General features: G+C 43.2%; 1 protein-coding gene across 1 annotated transcript; it reads left to right on the plus strand.

Moving 5' to 3' along the window:
* The first annotated feature begins 7006 nt into the window (after window positions 1-7006).
* LOC132563439 (uncharacterized) lies at window positions 7007-10815 on the plus strand. Its single transcript, XM_060228199.1, has 6 exons — window positions 7007-7115; window positions 7477-7601; window positions 7802-7997; window positions 8480-8551; window positions 9614-9679; window positions 10592-10815. Exons 1-6 carry the CDS (start codon window positions 7007-7009, stop codon window positions 10813-10815), a joined length of 792 nt encoding a protein of 263 aa, XP_060084182.1.
* The last annotated feature ends 2900 nt before the right edge of the window (window positions 10816-13715 follow it).

Raw genomic sequence — 13715 nt, forward strand, 5'->3', positions numbered from 1 at the left:
CTGAGGACCCTCACATATCTGTTGAGAATGACCCTCACTTGTCGGCGGATAAAGACACAGTCCTCACAGTCTTGTCTCCCTCTGAGGACCCTCACATGTTGGTGGAAAATGACGCAGTCCTCACAGTCTTGTCTCCCTCTGAGGACCCTCACATATCTGTTGAGAATGACCCTCACTTGTCGGCGGATAAAGACACAGTCCTCACAGTCTTGTCTCCCTCTGAGGACCCTCACATGTTGGTGGAAAATGACGCAGTCCTCACAGTCTTGTCTCCCTCTTAGGACCCTCACATATCCCTCACAGTCTTGTCTCCCTCTGAGGACCCTCACATGTTGGTGGAAAATGACGCAGTCCTCACAGACTTGTCTCCCTCTGAGGACCCTCACATGTTGGTGGAAAATGACACAGTCCTCACAGTCTTGTCTCCCTCTGAGGACCCTCACATGTTGGTGGAAAATGACGCAGTCCTCACAGTCTTGTCTCCCTCTGAGGACCCTCACATGTCGGCGGATAAATGACACAGTCCTCACAGTCTTGTCTCCCTCTGAGGACCCTCACATGTTGGTGGAAAATGACACAGTCCTCACAGTCTTGTCTCCCTCTGAGGACCCTCACATGTTGGTGGAAAATGACGCAGTCCTCACAGTCTTGTCTCCCTCTGAGGACCCTCACATATCTGTTGAGAATGACCCTCACTTGTCGGCGGATAAAGACACAGTCCTCACAGTCTTGTCTCCCTCTGAGGACCCTCACATGTTGGTGGAAAATGACACAGTCCTCACAGTCTTGTCTCCCTCTGAGGACCCTCACATGTTGGTGGAAAGTGACACATTCCTCACAGTCTTGTCTCAATCTGAGGACCCTCACATGTCTGTGGATAAAGACACAATCCTCACAGTCTTGTCTCCCTCTGAGGACCCTCACATGTTGGTGGAAAATGACACAGTCCTCACAGTCTTGTCTCCCTCTGAGGACCCTCACATGTTGGTGGAAAATGACGCAGTCCTCACAGTCTTGTCTCCCTCTGAGGACCCTCACATATCTGTTGAGAATGACCCTCACTTGTCGGCGGATAAAGACACAGTCCTCACAGTCTTGTCTCCCTCTGAGGACCCTCACATGTTGGTGGAAAATGACACAGTCCTCACAGTCTTGTCTCCCTCTGAGGACCCTCACATGTTGGTGGAAAATGACACAGTCCTCACAGTCTTGTCTCCCTCTGAGGACCCTCACATGTTGGTGGAAAATGACGCAGTCCTCACAGTCTTGTCTCCCTCTGAGGACCCTCACATATCTGTTGAGAATGACCCTCACTTGTCGGCGGATAAAGACACAGTCCTCACAGTCTTGTCTCCCTCTGAGGACCCTCACATGTTGGTGGAAAATGACGCAGTCCTCACAGTCTTGTCTTCCTCTTAGGACCCTCACATATCTGTTGAGAATGACCCTCACTTGTCGGCGGATAAAGACACAGTCCTCACAGTCTTGTCTCCCTCTGAGGACCCTCACATGTTGGTGGAAAATGACACAGTCCTCACAGTCTTGTCTCCCTCTGAGGACCCTCACTTGTCAGTGGATAAAGACACAGTCCTCACAGTCTTGTCTCCCTCTGAGGACCCTCACATGTTGGTGGAAAATGACGCAGTCCTCACAGTCTTGTCTCCCTCTGAGGACCCTCACATGTTGGTGGAAAATGACGCAGTCCTCACAGTCTTGTCTCCCTCTGAGGACCCTCACATATCTGTTGAGAATGACCCTCACTTGTCGGCGGATAAAGACACAGTCCTCACAGTCTTGTCTCCCTCTGAGGACCCTCACATGTTGGTGGAAAATGACACAGTCCTTGCAGTCTTGTCTCCCTCTGAGGACCCTCACATGTTGGTGGAAAATGACGCAGTCCTCACAGTCTTGTCTCCCTCTTAGGACCCTCACATATCTGTTGAGAATGACCCTCACTTGTCGGCGGATAAAGACACAGTCCTCACAGTCTTGTCTCCCTCTGAGGACCCTCACATGTTGGTGGAAAATGACACAGTCCTCACAGTCTTGTCTCCCTCTGAGGACCCTCACATGTTGGTGGAAAATGACGCAGTCCTCACAGTCTTGTCTCCCTCTGAGGACCCTCACATATCTGTTGAGAATGACCCTCACTTGTCGGCGGATAAAGACACAGTCCTCACAGTCTTGTCTCCCTCTGAGGACCCTCACATGTTGGTGGAAAATGACACAGTCCTCACAGTCTTGTCTCCCTCTGAGGACCCTCACATGTTGGTGGAAAATGACGCAGTCCTCACAGTCTTGTCTCCCTCTGAGGACCCTCACATATCTGTTGAGAATGACCCTCACTTGTCGGCGGATAAAGACACAGTCCTCACAGTCTTGTCTCCCTCTGAGGACCCTCACATGTTGGTGGAAAATGACACAGTCCTCACAGTCTTGTCTCCCTCTGAGGACCCTCACATGTTGGTGAAAAATGACACAGTCCTTGCAGTCTTGTGTCCCTCTTAGGACCCTCACATGTTGGTGGAAAATAACGCTTCCTCACAGTCTTTTCTCCCTCTTAGGACCCTCACATGTTGGTGGAAAATGACACAGTCCTCACAGTCTTGTCTCCCTCTGAGGACCCTCACATATCTGTTGAGAATGACCCTCACTTGTCGGCGGATAAAGACACAGTCCTCACAGTCTTGTCTCCCTCTGAGGACCCTCACATGTTGGTGGAAAATGACACAGTCCTCACAGTCTTGTCTCCCTCTGAGGACCCTCACATGTTGGTGGAAAATGATCCCTATTACAATCGATAAACACACTGTCCTCACTGTCTTGTCTCCCTCTGAGGACCCTCACATGTTGGTGGAAAATGACGCAGTCCTCACAGTCTTGTCTCCCTCTGAGGACCCTCACATGTTGGTGGAAAATGACGCAGTCCTCACAGTCTTGTCTCCCTCTGAGGACCCTCACATATCTGTTGAGAATGACCCTCACTTGTCGGCGGATAAAGACACAGTCCTCACAGTCTTGTCTCCCTCTGAGGACCCTCACATGTTGGTGGAAAATGACACAGTCCTCACAGTCTTGTCTCCCTCTGAGGACCCTCACATGTTGGTGGAAAATGACGCAGTCCTCACAGTCTTGTCTCCCTCTGAGGACCCTCACATATCTGTTGAGAATGACCCTCACTTGTCGGCGGATAAAGACACAGTCCTCACAGTCTTGTCTCCCTCTGAGGACCCTCACATGTTGGTGGAAAATGACGCAGTCCTCACAGTCTTGTCTCCCTCTGAGGACCCTCACATATCTGTTGAGAATGACCCTCACTTGTCGGCGGATAAAGACACAGTCCTCACAGTCTTGTCTCCCTCTGAGGACCCTCACATGTTGGTGGAAAATGACACAGTCCTCACAGTCTTGTCTCCCTCTGAGGACCCTCACATGTTGGTGGAAAATGACGCAGTCCTCACAGTCTTGACTCCCTCTGAGGACCCTCACATGTTGGTGTGGAAAATGACGCAGTCCTCACAGTCTTGTCTCCCTCTGAGGACCCTCACATATCTGTTGAGAATGACCCTCACTTGTCGGCGGATAAAGACACAGTCCTCACAGTCTTGTCTCCCTCTGAGGACCCTCACATGTTGGTGGAAAATGACGCAGTCCTCACAGTCTTGTCTCCCTCTGAGGACCCTCACATATCTGTTGAGAATGACCCTCACTTGTCGGCGGATAAAGACACAGTCCTCACAGTCTTGTCTCCCTCTGAGGACCCTCACATGTCTGTGGATAATGACCCTCTATTGTCCGCGGATAAAGACACAATCCTCACAGTCTTGTCTCCCTCTGAGGACCCACACATGTTGGTGGAAAATGACGCAGTCCTCACAGTCTTGACTCCCTCTGAGGATCCTCACATATCTGTTGAGAATGACCCTCACTTGTCGGCGGATAAAGACACAGTCCTCACAGTCTTGTCTCCCTCTGAGGACCCTCACATGTTGGTGGAAAATGACACAGTCCTCACAGTCTTGTCTCCCTCTGAGGACCCTCACATGTTGGTGGAAAATGACACAGTCCTTGCAGTCTTGTCTCCCTCTGAGGACCCTCACATGTTGGTGGAAAATGACGCAGTCCTCACAGTCTTGTCTCCCTCTTAGGACCCTCTGAGGACCCTCACTTGTCGGCGGATAAAGACACAGTCCTCACAGTCTTGTCTCCCTCTGAGGACCCTCACTTGTCGGCGGATAAAGACACGGTCCTCACAGTCTTGTCTCCCTCTGAGGACCCTCACATGTTGGTGGAAAATGACGCAGTCCTCACAGTCTTGTCTCCCTCTGAGGACCCTCACATATCTGTTGAGAATGACCCTCACTTGTCGGCGGATAAAGACACAGTCCTCACAGTCTTGTCTCCCTCTGAGGACCCTCACATGTTGGTGGAAAATGACACAGTCCTCACAGTCTTGTCCCCCTCTGAGGACCCTCACATGTTGGTGGAAAATGACACAGTCCTCACAGTCTTGTCTCCCTCTGAGGACCCTCACATGTTGGTGGATAAAAACACAGTCCTCACAGTCTTGTCTCCCTCTGAGGACCCTCACATGTTGGTGGAAAATGACACAGTCCTCACAGTCTTGTCTCCCTCTGAGGACCCTCACATGTTGGTGGAAAATGACGCAGTCCTCACAGTCTTGTCTCCCTCTGAGGACCCTCACATATCTGTTGAGAATGACCCTCACTTGTCGGCGGATAAAGACACAGTCCTCACAGTCTTGTCTCCCTCTGAGGACCCTCACATGTTGGTGGAAAATGACGCAGTCCTCACAGTCTCCCTCTGAGGACCCTCACATGTTGGTGGAAAATGACGCAGTCCTCACAGTCTTGTCTCCCTCTGAGGACCCTCACATGTTGGTGGAAAAAGACACAGTCCTCACAGTCTTGTCTCCCTCTGAGGACCCTCACATGTTGGTGGAAAATGACACAGTCCTCACAGTCTTGTCTCCCTCTGAGGACCCTCACATGTTGGTGGAAAATGATACAGTCCTCACAGTCTTGTCTCCCTCTGAGGACCCTCACATGTTGGTGGAAAATGACGCAGTCCTCACAGTCTTGTCTCCCTCTGAGGACCCTCACATATCTGTTGAGAATGACCCTCACTTGTCGGCGGATAAAGACACAGTCCTCACAGTCTTGTCTCCCTCTGAGGACCCTCACATGTTGGTGGAAAATGACACAGTCCTCACAGTCTTGTCTCCCTCTGAGGACCCTCACATGTTGGTGGAAAATGACGCAGTCCTCACAGTCTTGACTCCCTCTGAGGATCCTCACATATCTGTTGAGAATGACCCTCACTTGTCGGCGGATAAAGACACAGTCCTCACAGTCTTGTCTCCCTCTGAGGACCCTCACATGTTGGTGGAAAATGACACAGTCCTCACAGTCTTGTCTCCCTCTGAGGACCCTCACCTGTTGGTGGAAAATGACGCAGTCCTCACAGTCTTGTCTCCCTCTGAGGACCCTCACATGTTGGTGGAAAATGACGCAGTCCTCACAGTCTTGTCTCCCTCTGAGGACCCTCACATGTTGGTGGAAAATGACACAGTCCTCACAGTCTTGTCTCCCTCTGAGGACCCTCACATGTTGGTGGAAAAAGACACGGTCCTCACAGTCTTGTCTCCCTCTGAGGACCCTCACATGTTGATGGAAAATGACGCAGTCCTCACAGTCTTGTCTCCCTCTGAGGACCCTCACATGTTGGTGGAAAATGACGCAGTCCTCACAGTCTTGTCTCCCTCTGAGGACCCTCACATATCTGTTGAGAATGACCCTCACTTGTCGGCGGATAAAGACACAGTCCTCACAGTCTTGTCTCCCTCTGAGGACCCTCACATGTTGGTGGAAAATGACGCAGTCCTCACAGTCTTGTCTCCCTCTGAGGACCCTCACATGTTGGTGGAAAATGACACAGTCCTCACAGTCTTGTCTCCCTCTGAGGACCCTCACATGTCTGTTGAGAATGAACTTGTCGGCGGATAAAGACACAGTCCTCACAGTCTTGTCTCCCTCTGAGGACCCTCACATGTTGGTGGAAAATGACGCAGTCCTCACAGTCTTGTCTCCCTCTGAGGACCCTCACATATCTGTTGAGAATGACCCTCACTTGTCGGCGGATAAAGACACAGTCCTCACAGTCTTGTCTCCCTCTGAGGACCCTCACATGTTGGTGGAAAATGACACAGTCCTCACAGTCTTGTCTCCCTCTGAGGACCCTCACATATCTGTTGAGAATGACCCTCACTTATCGGCGGATAAAGACACAGTCCTCACAGTCTTGTCTCCCTCTGAGGACCCTCACATGTTGGTGGAAAATGACGCAGTCCTCACAGTCTTGTCTCCCTCTGAGGACCCTCACATATCTGTTGAGAATGACCCTCACTTGTCGGCGGATAAAGACACAGTCCTCACAGTCTTGTCTCCCTCTGAGGACCCTCACATGTTGGTGGAAAATGACACAGTCCTCACAGTCTTGTCTCCCTCTGAGGACCCTCACATGTTGGTGGAAAATGACGCAGTCCTCACAGTCTTGTCTCCCTCTGAGGACCCTCACATATCTGTTGAGAATGACCCTCACTTGTCGGCGGATAAAGACACAGTCCTCACAGTCTTGTCTCCCTCTGAGGACCCTCACATGTTGGTGGAAAATGACACAGTCCTCACAGTCTTGTCTCCCTCTGAGGACCCTCACATGTTGGTGGAAAATGACGCAGTCCTCACAGTCTTGTCTCCCTCTGAGGACCCTCACATATCTGTTGAGAATGACCCTCACTTGTCGGCGGATAAAGACACGGTCCTCACAGTCTTGTCTCCCTCTGAGGACCCTCAGTTACATATTTGACATTAACTGTCCGAATATCTACACATTGAAATTCCAAAAGAATTCAAATAATAGCTCAAAACATGGGAGGACATACGATAGAAAAAATGCCTGTTATTTCTTCCACAAGTTGATGACTAACATGCAAACACATTTGAACAGAAACGAAAAAGAAGTGATAGATATGGTGGATATGAAAAGGAAAATAGATAGTAATGATCCATCTTCCAAACAAATAAAGACACAGCTGCGTAAGAAACAGACCATTCTTTGCAATAAGGGAAACAATTTTCACAACTCCAAGGCTTTAAGTGAAAAAAAAGTAACCTGTAAAAGCTAATTGACAAAATTTTTTTATTTATCAGACTGGAAGCCATGCCCATTGTGTGAGGAGTGATTACACTGCAAAATATTACTAAACACAATGCCTTTCCTGCAGATCTGAAAAAAGAAAAAGAGTGCAAGTAATTCATTCAAGAAGGGCCTATATCTTTTTAGCATGGCATAAAAACTTTAAAACATGGCAGTTACAATCTGAACAAAAATAAAGAATTGTACCTGAAAAACGGATTAGTTTTGTTGTATTTGATCATTTTTCAAATTATTTTTAAGGTACTTCTGTGATCCAGGCAGGTGATGCTTTAGAAGAAGTCAAATTGAGACCAGAGGTTAAACTTGTGAGCCCTCAGAGAATATATGCAACTAATCTTCGCAAGCAGACAGCAACAATCGCACAGGTAATTATCTATTACATTATGATTAAATAAACGAGCAAGAAACCTAGCGTTGTTTTCTTTTGTTAAAGTTGTATTAAATGTCAATTTCATTTCACTCATTTTACAGTCATTAATTCTATGTATTGCAAACAAGAGGGTAATATATAACTTATTAAGGGCATCAGCAAATTCTTATAATTAATATATTGTTTTATTTTCAGGCATTAAGTTTGGATTCACAGCAACTGAAAAACGTTTGTAATCACTTGGGGCACACACAAAAGGTCCATGATGCATTTTATCGACAGACTTCTGGTCTAGTAGAAAGAATAGATATTGCCAAATTAATGCTGATGCAAGAACACAACCTTGTTGGCAAATATGCTAACAAGAAATTATCAGAAATCCAGTTTGAAGGTATGTGACTTGAAAATATACTTGTTTGCAATTCCTACTTTTTTACTCAAATCTACTTCACTCCATGTATGATTCACATATAGACAGCTAAATAGCTGGGGCATTAAACATTGCCCCTGTCTTGTCTGTCCTGTCAGGTCCCAATTCATTATATAATGTTCCACTGATATTGTTATATATACTTTAAATAGTTTCATGTCTGTGCAAAATAAAATTTACAATTTGAATAAGTGTAACAAAATCATCAAGCAAAGAAACATTGATTGTTGTTCTACAGTGATATTGGGTAGCTCTGGTCAAGTGATAAAGCATTAGTTTGTTAAAACTTAGATCTTGCTGAAGATTATTAAAAGGTGTTGTGAATATTGTATGCCTTGTACAATATTCCAAATATGAGGATATTTTTGTCTTTAATAGATACAGAACAATAAGTTGATAGTACTAGAATTTTATAATGGAACTTGATATTTTGTTACCTGTAGAACTTGAAGAGTCTATCCATGAGAGCAAGGGAGGAGACACCGATGCAACTGCTTCAGATTCCCATCTTGATGGTTCGTATTGCTTTTCTCGCCTCCCCACATTTTCAATTATCATAAAAAGTTAAGTGATACGAACTTAACATATATGTACTGGGGTATGCTTTCGAGATTTACATAGCAGTACTGGCATTAAATTACCATGTGTAGAAACTAGAAGGCAGAGTTGATTATATGTGTTAACAAGTTATCAGTGAAAAAGTATTTGGACCAAGCCATGTATCTGATCACCTTTGTTGTAAAATAGATTGATGAAATGGAAACTGATAATAATTTGATGGGCATTATGCGTGCATTTCTGTACATTTGGTACACCGCAAAGTTAAATGGATGTCCTTGACCATACAATGGTCAAAATCATGTCAAATTTCACATTACGGCACAAATTAATGAAACAGCCAAATCTGACATGGAAATTATCAGTTATGTTCTTTACATTCATAAATTGAATCTCATTTAGTCAATTGAGTGAGGTGCAATATTTGTATAATTATAGTAGGGGTCATTACAGAAGAGCTGTGTACACACTGTACACATGATATCCTCAAAACATTTTGCCAATTTCGACTGGGCCATGCCCCACTGATGCTTATTTAGAAAATCCCTAGGTGCTGACATTGGTCCATTTAATTAAATCTTGACGTGATAAACCAAATGACATCTGAAGAAGTCTTGCCAGAGGTTCCACAGGCTAACACAAATTATAAAATCTGTGACTTTTGAGTTTATTTGGAAAATTTGAATGTATTGCTTTAAGTAATCAGCTTTTATGAGTATTGTGCACTGTTGTATGACAGAAGAAACAACATTTTTAAAGTGATGTTTAATTTGAAATAAATCCATATGACGCAATACGATAAATTATTTATTCATAGTTTTTCTTCATGATTTGGATTTAATGGTTAAATTGTTGTTTCCTGCAACAAAAAATCCAATATGGAGACTTTTAAACACCCTGTGAACAGAACTGCCCCACAATTAAACCTCTCCTCTTTAGACTTTAGACCAATGAAAAAAAAAAGATGTTAAAAAGTTTGTAGCTAACTGATTTCCCCTTCTCTTCTTTTAACCAAACAGATTGGGAACTATCTGGCATGGTAGATTCCTTTAGTGAACAACCACAGAAAAAGAAGTCACAGAAAGGTAAATATTCAATAATTAATACCAGATATCCACTTGATATACAGTATCAATGCTTTATGTCAATGAAATCCGTTGACATTTATAGGAGTTCAAAAATCATGAAAGTCTGTAATTTCCTTTAAGTAATTCAAATATATATGATATCAGATTTCAACCAAACATGTGCTGCTCTTACATGATTGTGCTAGTGCCCTTTCATAATCTGTCAGCAATTTTAGGTCATCTGACCCGAAAGGTCAAGATGAACTATGTTGCATCTGCTGTGCGTAAACTTTTTACTTAAACATCTTCTCAATAACCGAAAGACCCAGGGATGGAGTGCTACAAATTTTACTCGTATGGATGCTCGTGACCTACTTTCAAGGTCACAGGGGTCAAATATGTAAAACCTTTAACAATCTTCTCATGGACCAAAAGGCCCAGGGTAATTATATATGGGTAGTAGGTACCGAGGCTGGAGTGCTACAAAGTTTCCTCATATCAATGACCTTTGCATACTTTAAGGTCACAGAAGTTTGGTCAGATGACAATTAAGCCCCCTTGGCCCTGTTTAGATTATCTTGAACTCCATTGTTTTGAACTTTCTATGCTATCATGTGCAGATGTGCAATGGTTATTGTTGCTTATAATAATCTAAGGACCAACTCTGAGATCTGTTCGCTTTCATTGTGAACACTTTGTAATGGCATTTTATGTCAAGTGACCAATGAATGGTCCAGGGTGAAGGTTGTTTGATCTTTATCCATTTGGTAAGTCATCCTGCTGAGAGTTCTGTTTCACTGTCATTAAAAGTGTGTTGTCTACCAAATCAATTCCAAATTAAAACCTTAAAACATTCTTATAGCAGTTATCTTCATACATGAAAATGCTTTTGACTTTCTTTTTTTTTTTTTTTTTTATTGCAATTGGCAGTAAGAGTGAAATGGACCGAGGTTGAAGAAAATGAGATCAAGAAATACTTCTCCTCATATTTTGATGGGACCATAAAAAAAACTTGCCCTTCGCAACAACACTGTCTTCTGGCAGTGAAGAAAAGTGCAGAAAACCAAGGAGAATTACACCGAAGAAAATGGGATACATTAAAGAAGAAGGTTTCAAACATGCTGCTAAAAAATGCCAAGTACTCTACAGGATAACGATGGACTATCAGAAATGAACTATCAGAAACTCTTAGGTCATGGATGAAATGGTAATATCTTGGGTCATGGAAAAATGTTATAATATGTTAACACTTAGGCCATGGATAAAGTATTAACACTTACCTTGGATTATGGAGAAAGGGTTATGGAGGAATGTTGAGATTTGTATCGATGTTTATATGTTAAATGTTAGGTCATGCACACAATGAAAGATTTGTGTTGAGTTTTATATGTTAATTCTTTCATCCTGAACACAATGTTGACTCTTAGGTCGTGGATAAAATAGTTACATCTTAGATCATAGAAATCTTCAGATTTGTGTCAGTGTTTATATGCTCTTAGGTTATGGATGAAATAGTAACATCTTAGATCATGGAAAAATCTTAAGATTTGTGTCAGTATTTATATGTTAACTCTTAGACCATGGACAGTGTTAACTCTTAGATCACGGACACAATGTTAACTCTTAGACCATGGACAATGTTAACTCTTAGATCACGGACACAATGTTAACTCTTAGACCATGGACAATGTTAACTCTTAGATCATGGACAATGTTAACTCTTAGACCATGGACAATGTTAACTCTTAGACCATGGACAATGTTAACTCTTAGACCATGGACAATGTTAACTCTTAGACCATGGACAATGTTAACTCTTAGACCATGGACAATGTTAACTCTTAGACCATGGACAATGTTAACTCTTAGACCATGGACAATGTTAACTCTTAGATCACGGACACAATGTTAACTCTTAGACCATGGACAATGTTAACTCTTAGACCATGGACAATGTTAACTCTTAGATCACGGACACAATGTTAACTCTTAGACCATGGACAATGTTAACTCTTAGACCATGGACACAATGTTAACTCTTAGACCATGGACAATGTTAACTCTTAGACCACGGACAATGTTAACTCTTAGATCACGGACACAGTGTTAACTCTTAGACCATGGACAATGTTAACTCTTAGACCATGGACAGTGTTAACTCTTAGACCATGGACAATGTTAACTCTTAGACCATGGACAATGTTAACTCTTAGACCATGGACAATGTTAACTCTTAGACCATGGACAATGTTAACTCTTAGACCATGGACAATGTTAACTCTTAGACCATGGACAATGTTAACTCTTAGACCATGGACAATGTTAACTCTTAGACCATGGACAATGTTAACTCTTAGATAACGGACACAATGTTAACTCTTAGACCATGAACAATGTTAACTCTTAGACCATGAACAATGTTAACTCTACCATGGACAATGTTAACTCTTAGACCATGGACAATGTTAACTCTTAGACCATGGACAATGTTAACTCTTAGACCATGGACAATGTTAACTCATGGACAATGTTAACTCTTAGACCATGGACAGTGTTAACTCTTAGACCATGGACAATGTTAACTCTTAGACCATGGACAATGTTAACTCTTAGACCATGGACAGTGATAGCTCTTAGACCATGGACAGTGATAACTCTTAGACCATGGACAATGTTAACTCTTAGACCATGGACAGTGATAACTCTTAGACCATGGACAGTGTTAAGTCTTAGACCACGGACACAATGTTAACTCCTAGAAAAAGAACACAATGTTAACTCTTAGACCATGGACAATGTTAACTCTTAGACCATGGACAATGTTAACTCTTAGACCATGGACAATGTTAACTCTTAGACCATGGACACAAAGTGAACTCGTAGACCATAGACAATGTTAACTCTTAGACCATGGACAATGTTAACTCTTAAGATCACGGACACAATGTTAACTCTTAGACCATGGACAATGTTAACTCTTAGACCGTGGACAGTGATAACTCTTAGACCGTGGACAGTGATAACTCTTAGACCATGGACAGTGTTAACTCTTAGACCGTGGACAGTGATAACTCTTAGACCATGGACAATGATAACTCTTAGATAACGGACACAATGTTAACTCTTAGATCACGGACACAATGTTAACTCTTAGACCATGGACAATGTTAACTCTTAGACCATGGGCAATGTTAACTCTTAGATAATGGACACAATGTTAACTCTTAGACCATGGACAATGTTAACTCTTAGTTAACTCTTAGACCATGGACAATGATAACTCTTAGATAACGGACACAATGCTAACTCTTAGACCATGGACAATGTTAACTCTTAGACCATGGACAATGTTAACTCTTAGACCATGGACAATGTTAACTCTTAGACCATGGACAATGTTAACTCTTAGACCATGGACAATGTTAACTCTTAGATCACGGACACAATGTTAACTCTTAGACCATGGACAATGTTAACTCTTAGACCATGGACAATGTTAACTCTTAGATCACGGACACAATGTTAACTCTTAGACCATGGACAATGTTAACTCTTAGACCATGGACAATGTTAACTCTTAGACCATGGACAATGTTAACTCTTAGACCATGGACAATGTTAACTCTTAGACCATGGACAATGTTAATCAATGTTAACTCTTAGACCATGGACAATGTTAACTCTTAGACCATGGACAATGTTAACTCTTAGACCATGGACAATGTTAACTCTTAGACCATGGACAATGTTAACTCTTAGACCATGGACAATGTTAACTCTTAGATCACTGACACAATGTTAACTCTTAGATCACGGACACAATGTTAACTCTTAGACCATGGACAATGTTAACTCTTAGATCATGGACAATGTTAACTCTTAGATCACGGACACAATGTTAACTCTTAGACCATGGACAATGTTAACTCTTAGACCATGGACAATGTTAACTCTTAGACCATGGACAATGTTAACTCTTAGACCATGGACAATGTTAACTCTTAGACCATGGACAATTAACTCTGTTAACTCTTAGATGGACAATGTTAACTCT

This window comes from Ylistrum balloti, unplaced genomic scaffold (genome assembly GCF_031769215.1).
Source record: "Ylistrum balloti isolate Yb309-2 unplaced genomic scaffold, AGI_CSIRO_Ybal_v1 Utg371726, whole genome shotgun sequence".
In the NCBI taxonomy this organism is placed as follows: Eukaryota; Metazoa; Mollusca; class Bivalvia; order Pectinida; family Pectinidae; genus Ylistrum; species Ylistrum balloti.

What these genes read in the sequence shown, in the direction of transcription:
- LOC132563439 (XM_060228199.1), top strand. Translation starts at nt 7,007, where the DNA reads ATGCAAACACATTTGAACAGAAACGAAAAAGAAGTGATAGATATGGTG. An exon ending in AGACAGCAACAATCGCACAG is followed by an intron (nt 7,602 to 7,801) that starts GTAATTATCTAT and finishes TTTTATTTTCAG; the next exon opens with GCATTAAGTTTGGATTCACA. An exon ending in GAAAAAGAAGTCACAGAAAG is followed by an intron (nt 9,680 to 10,591) that starts GTAAATATTCAA and finishes TGCAATTGGCAG; the next exon opens with TAAGAGTGAAATGGACCGAG.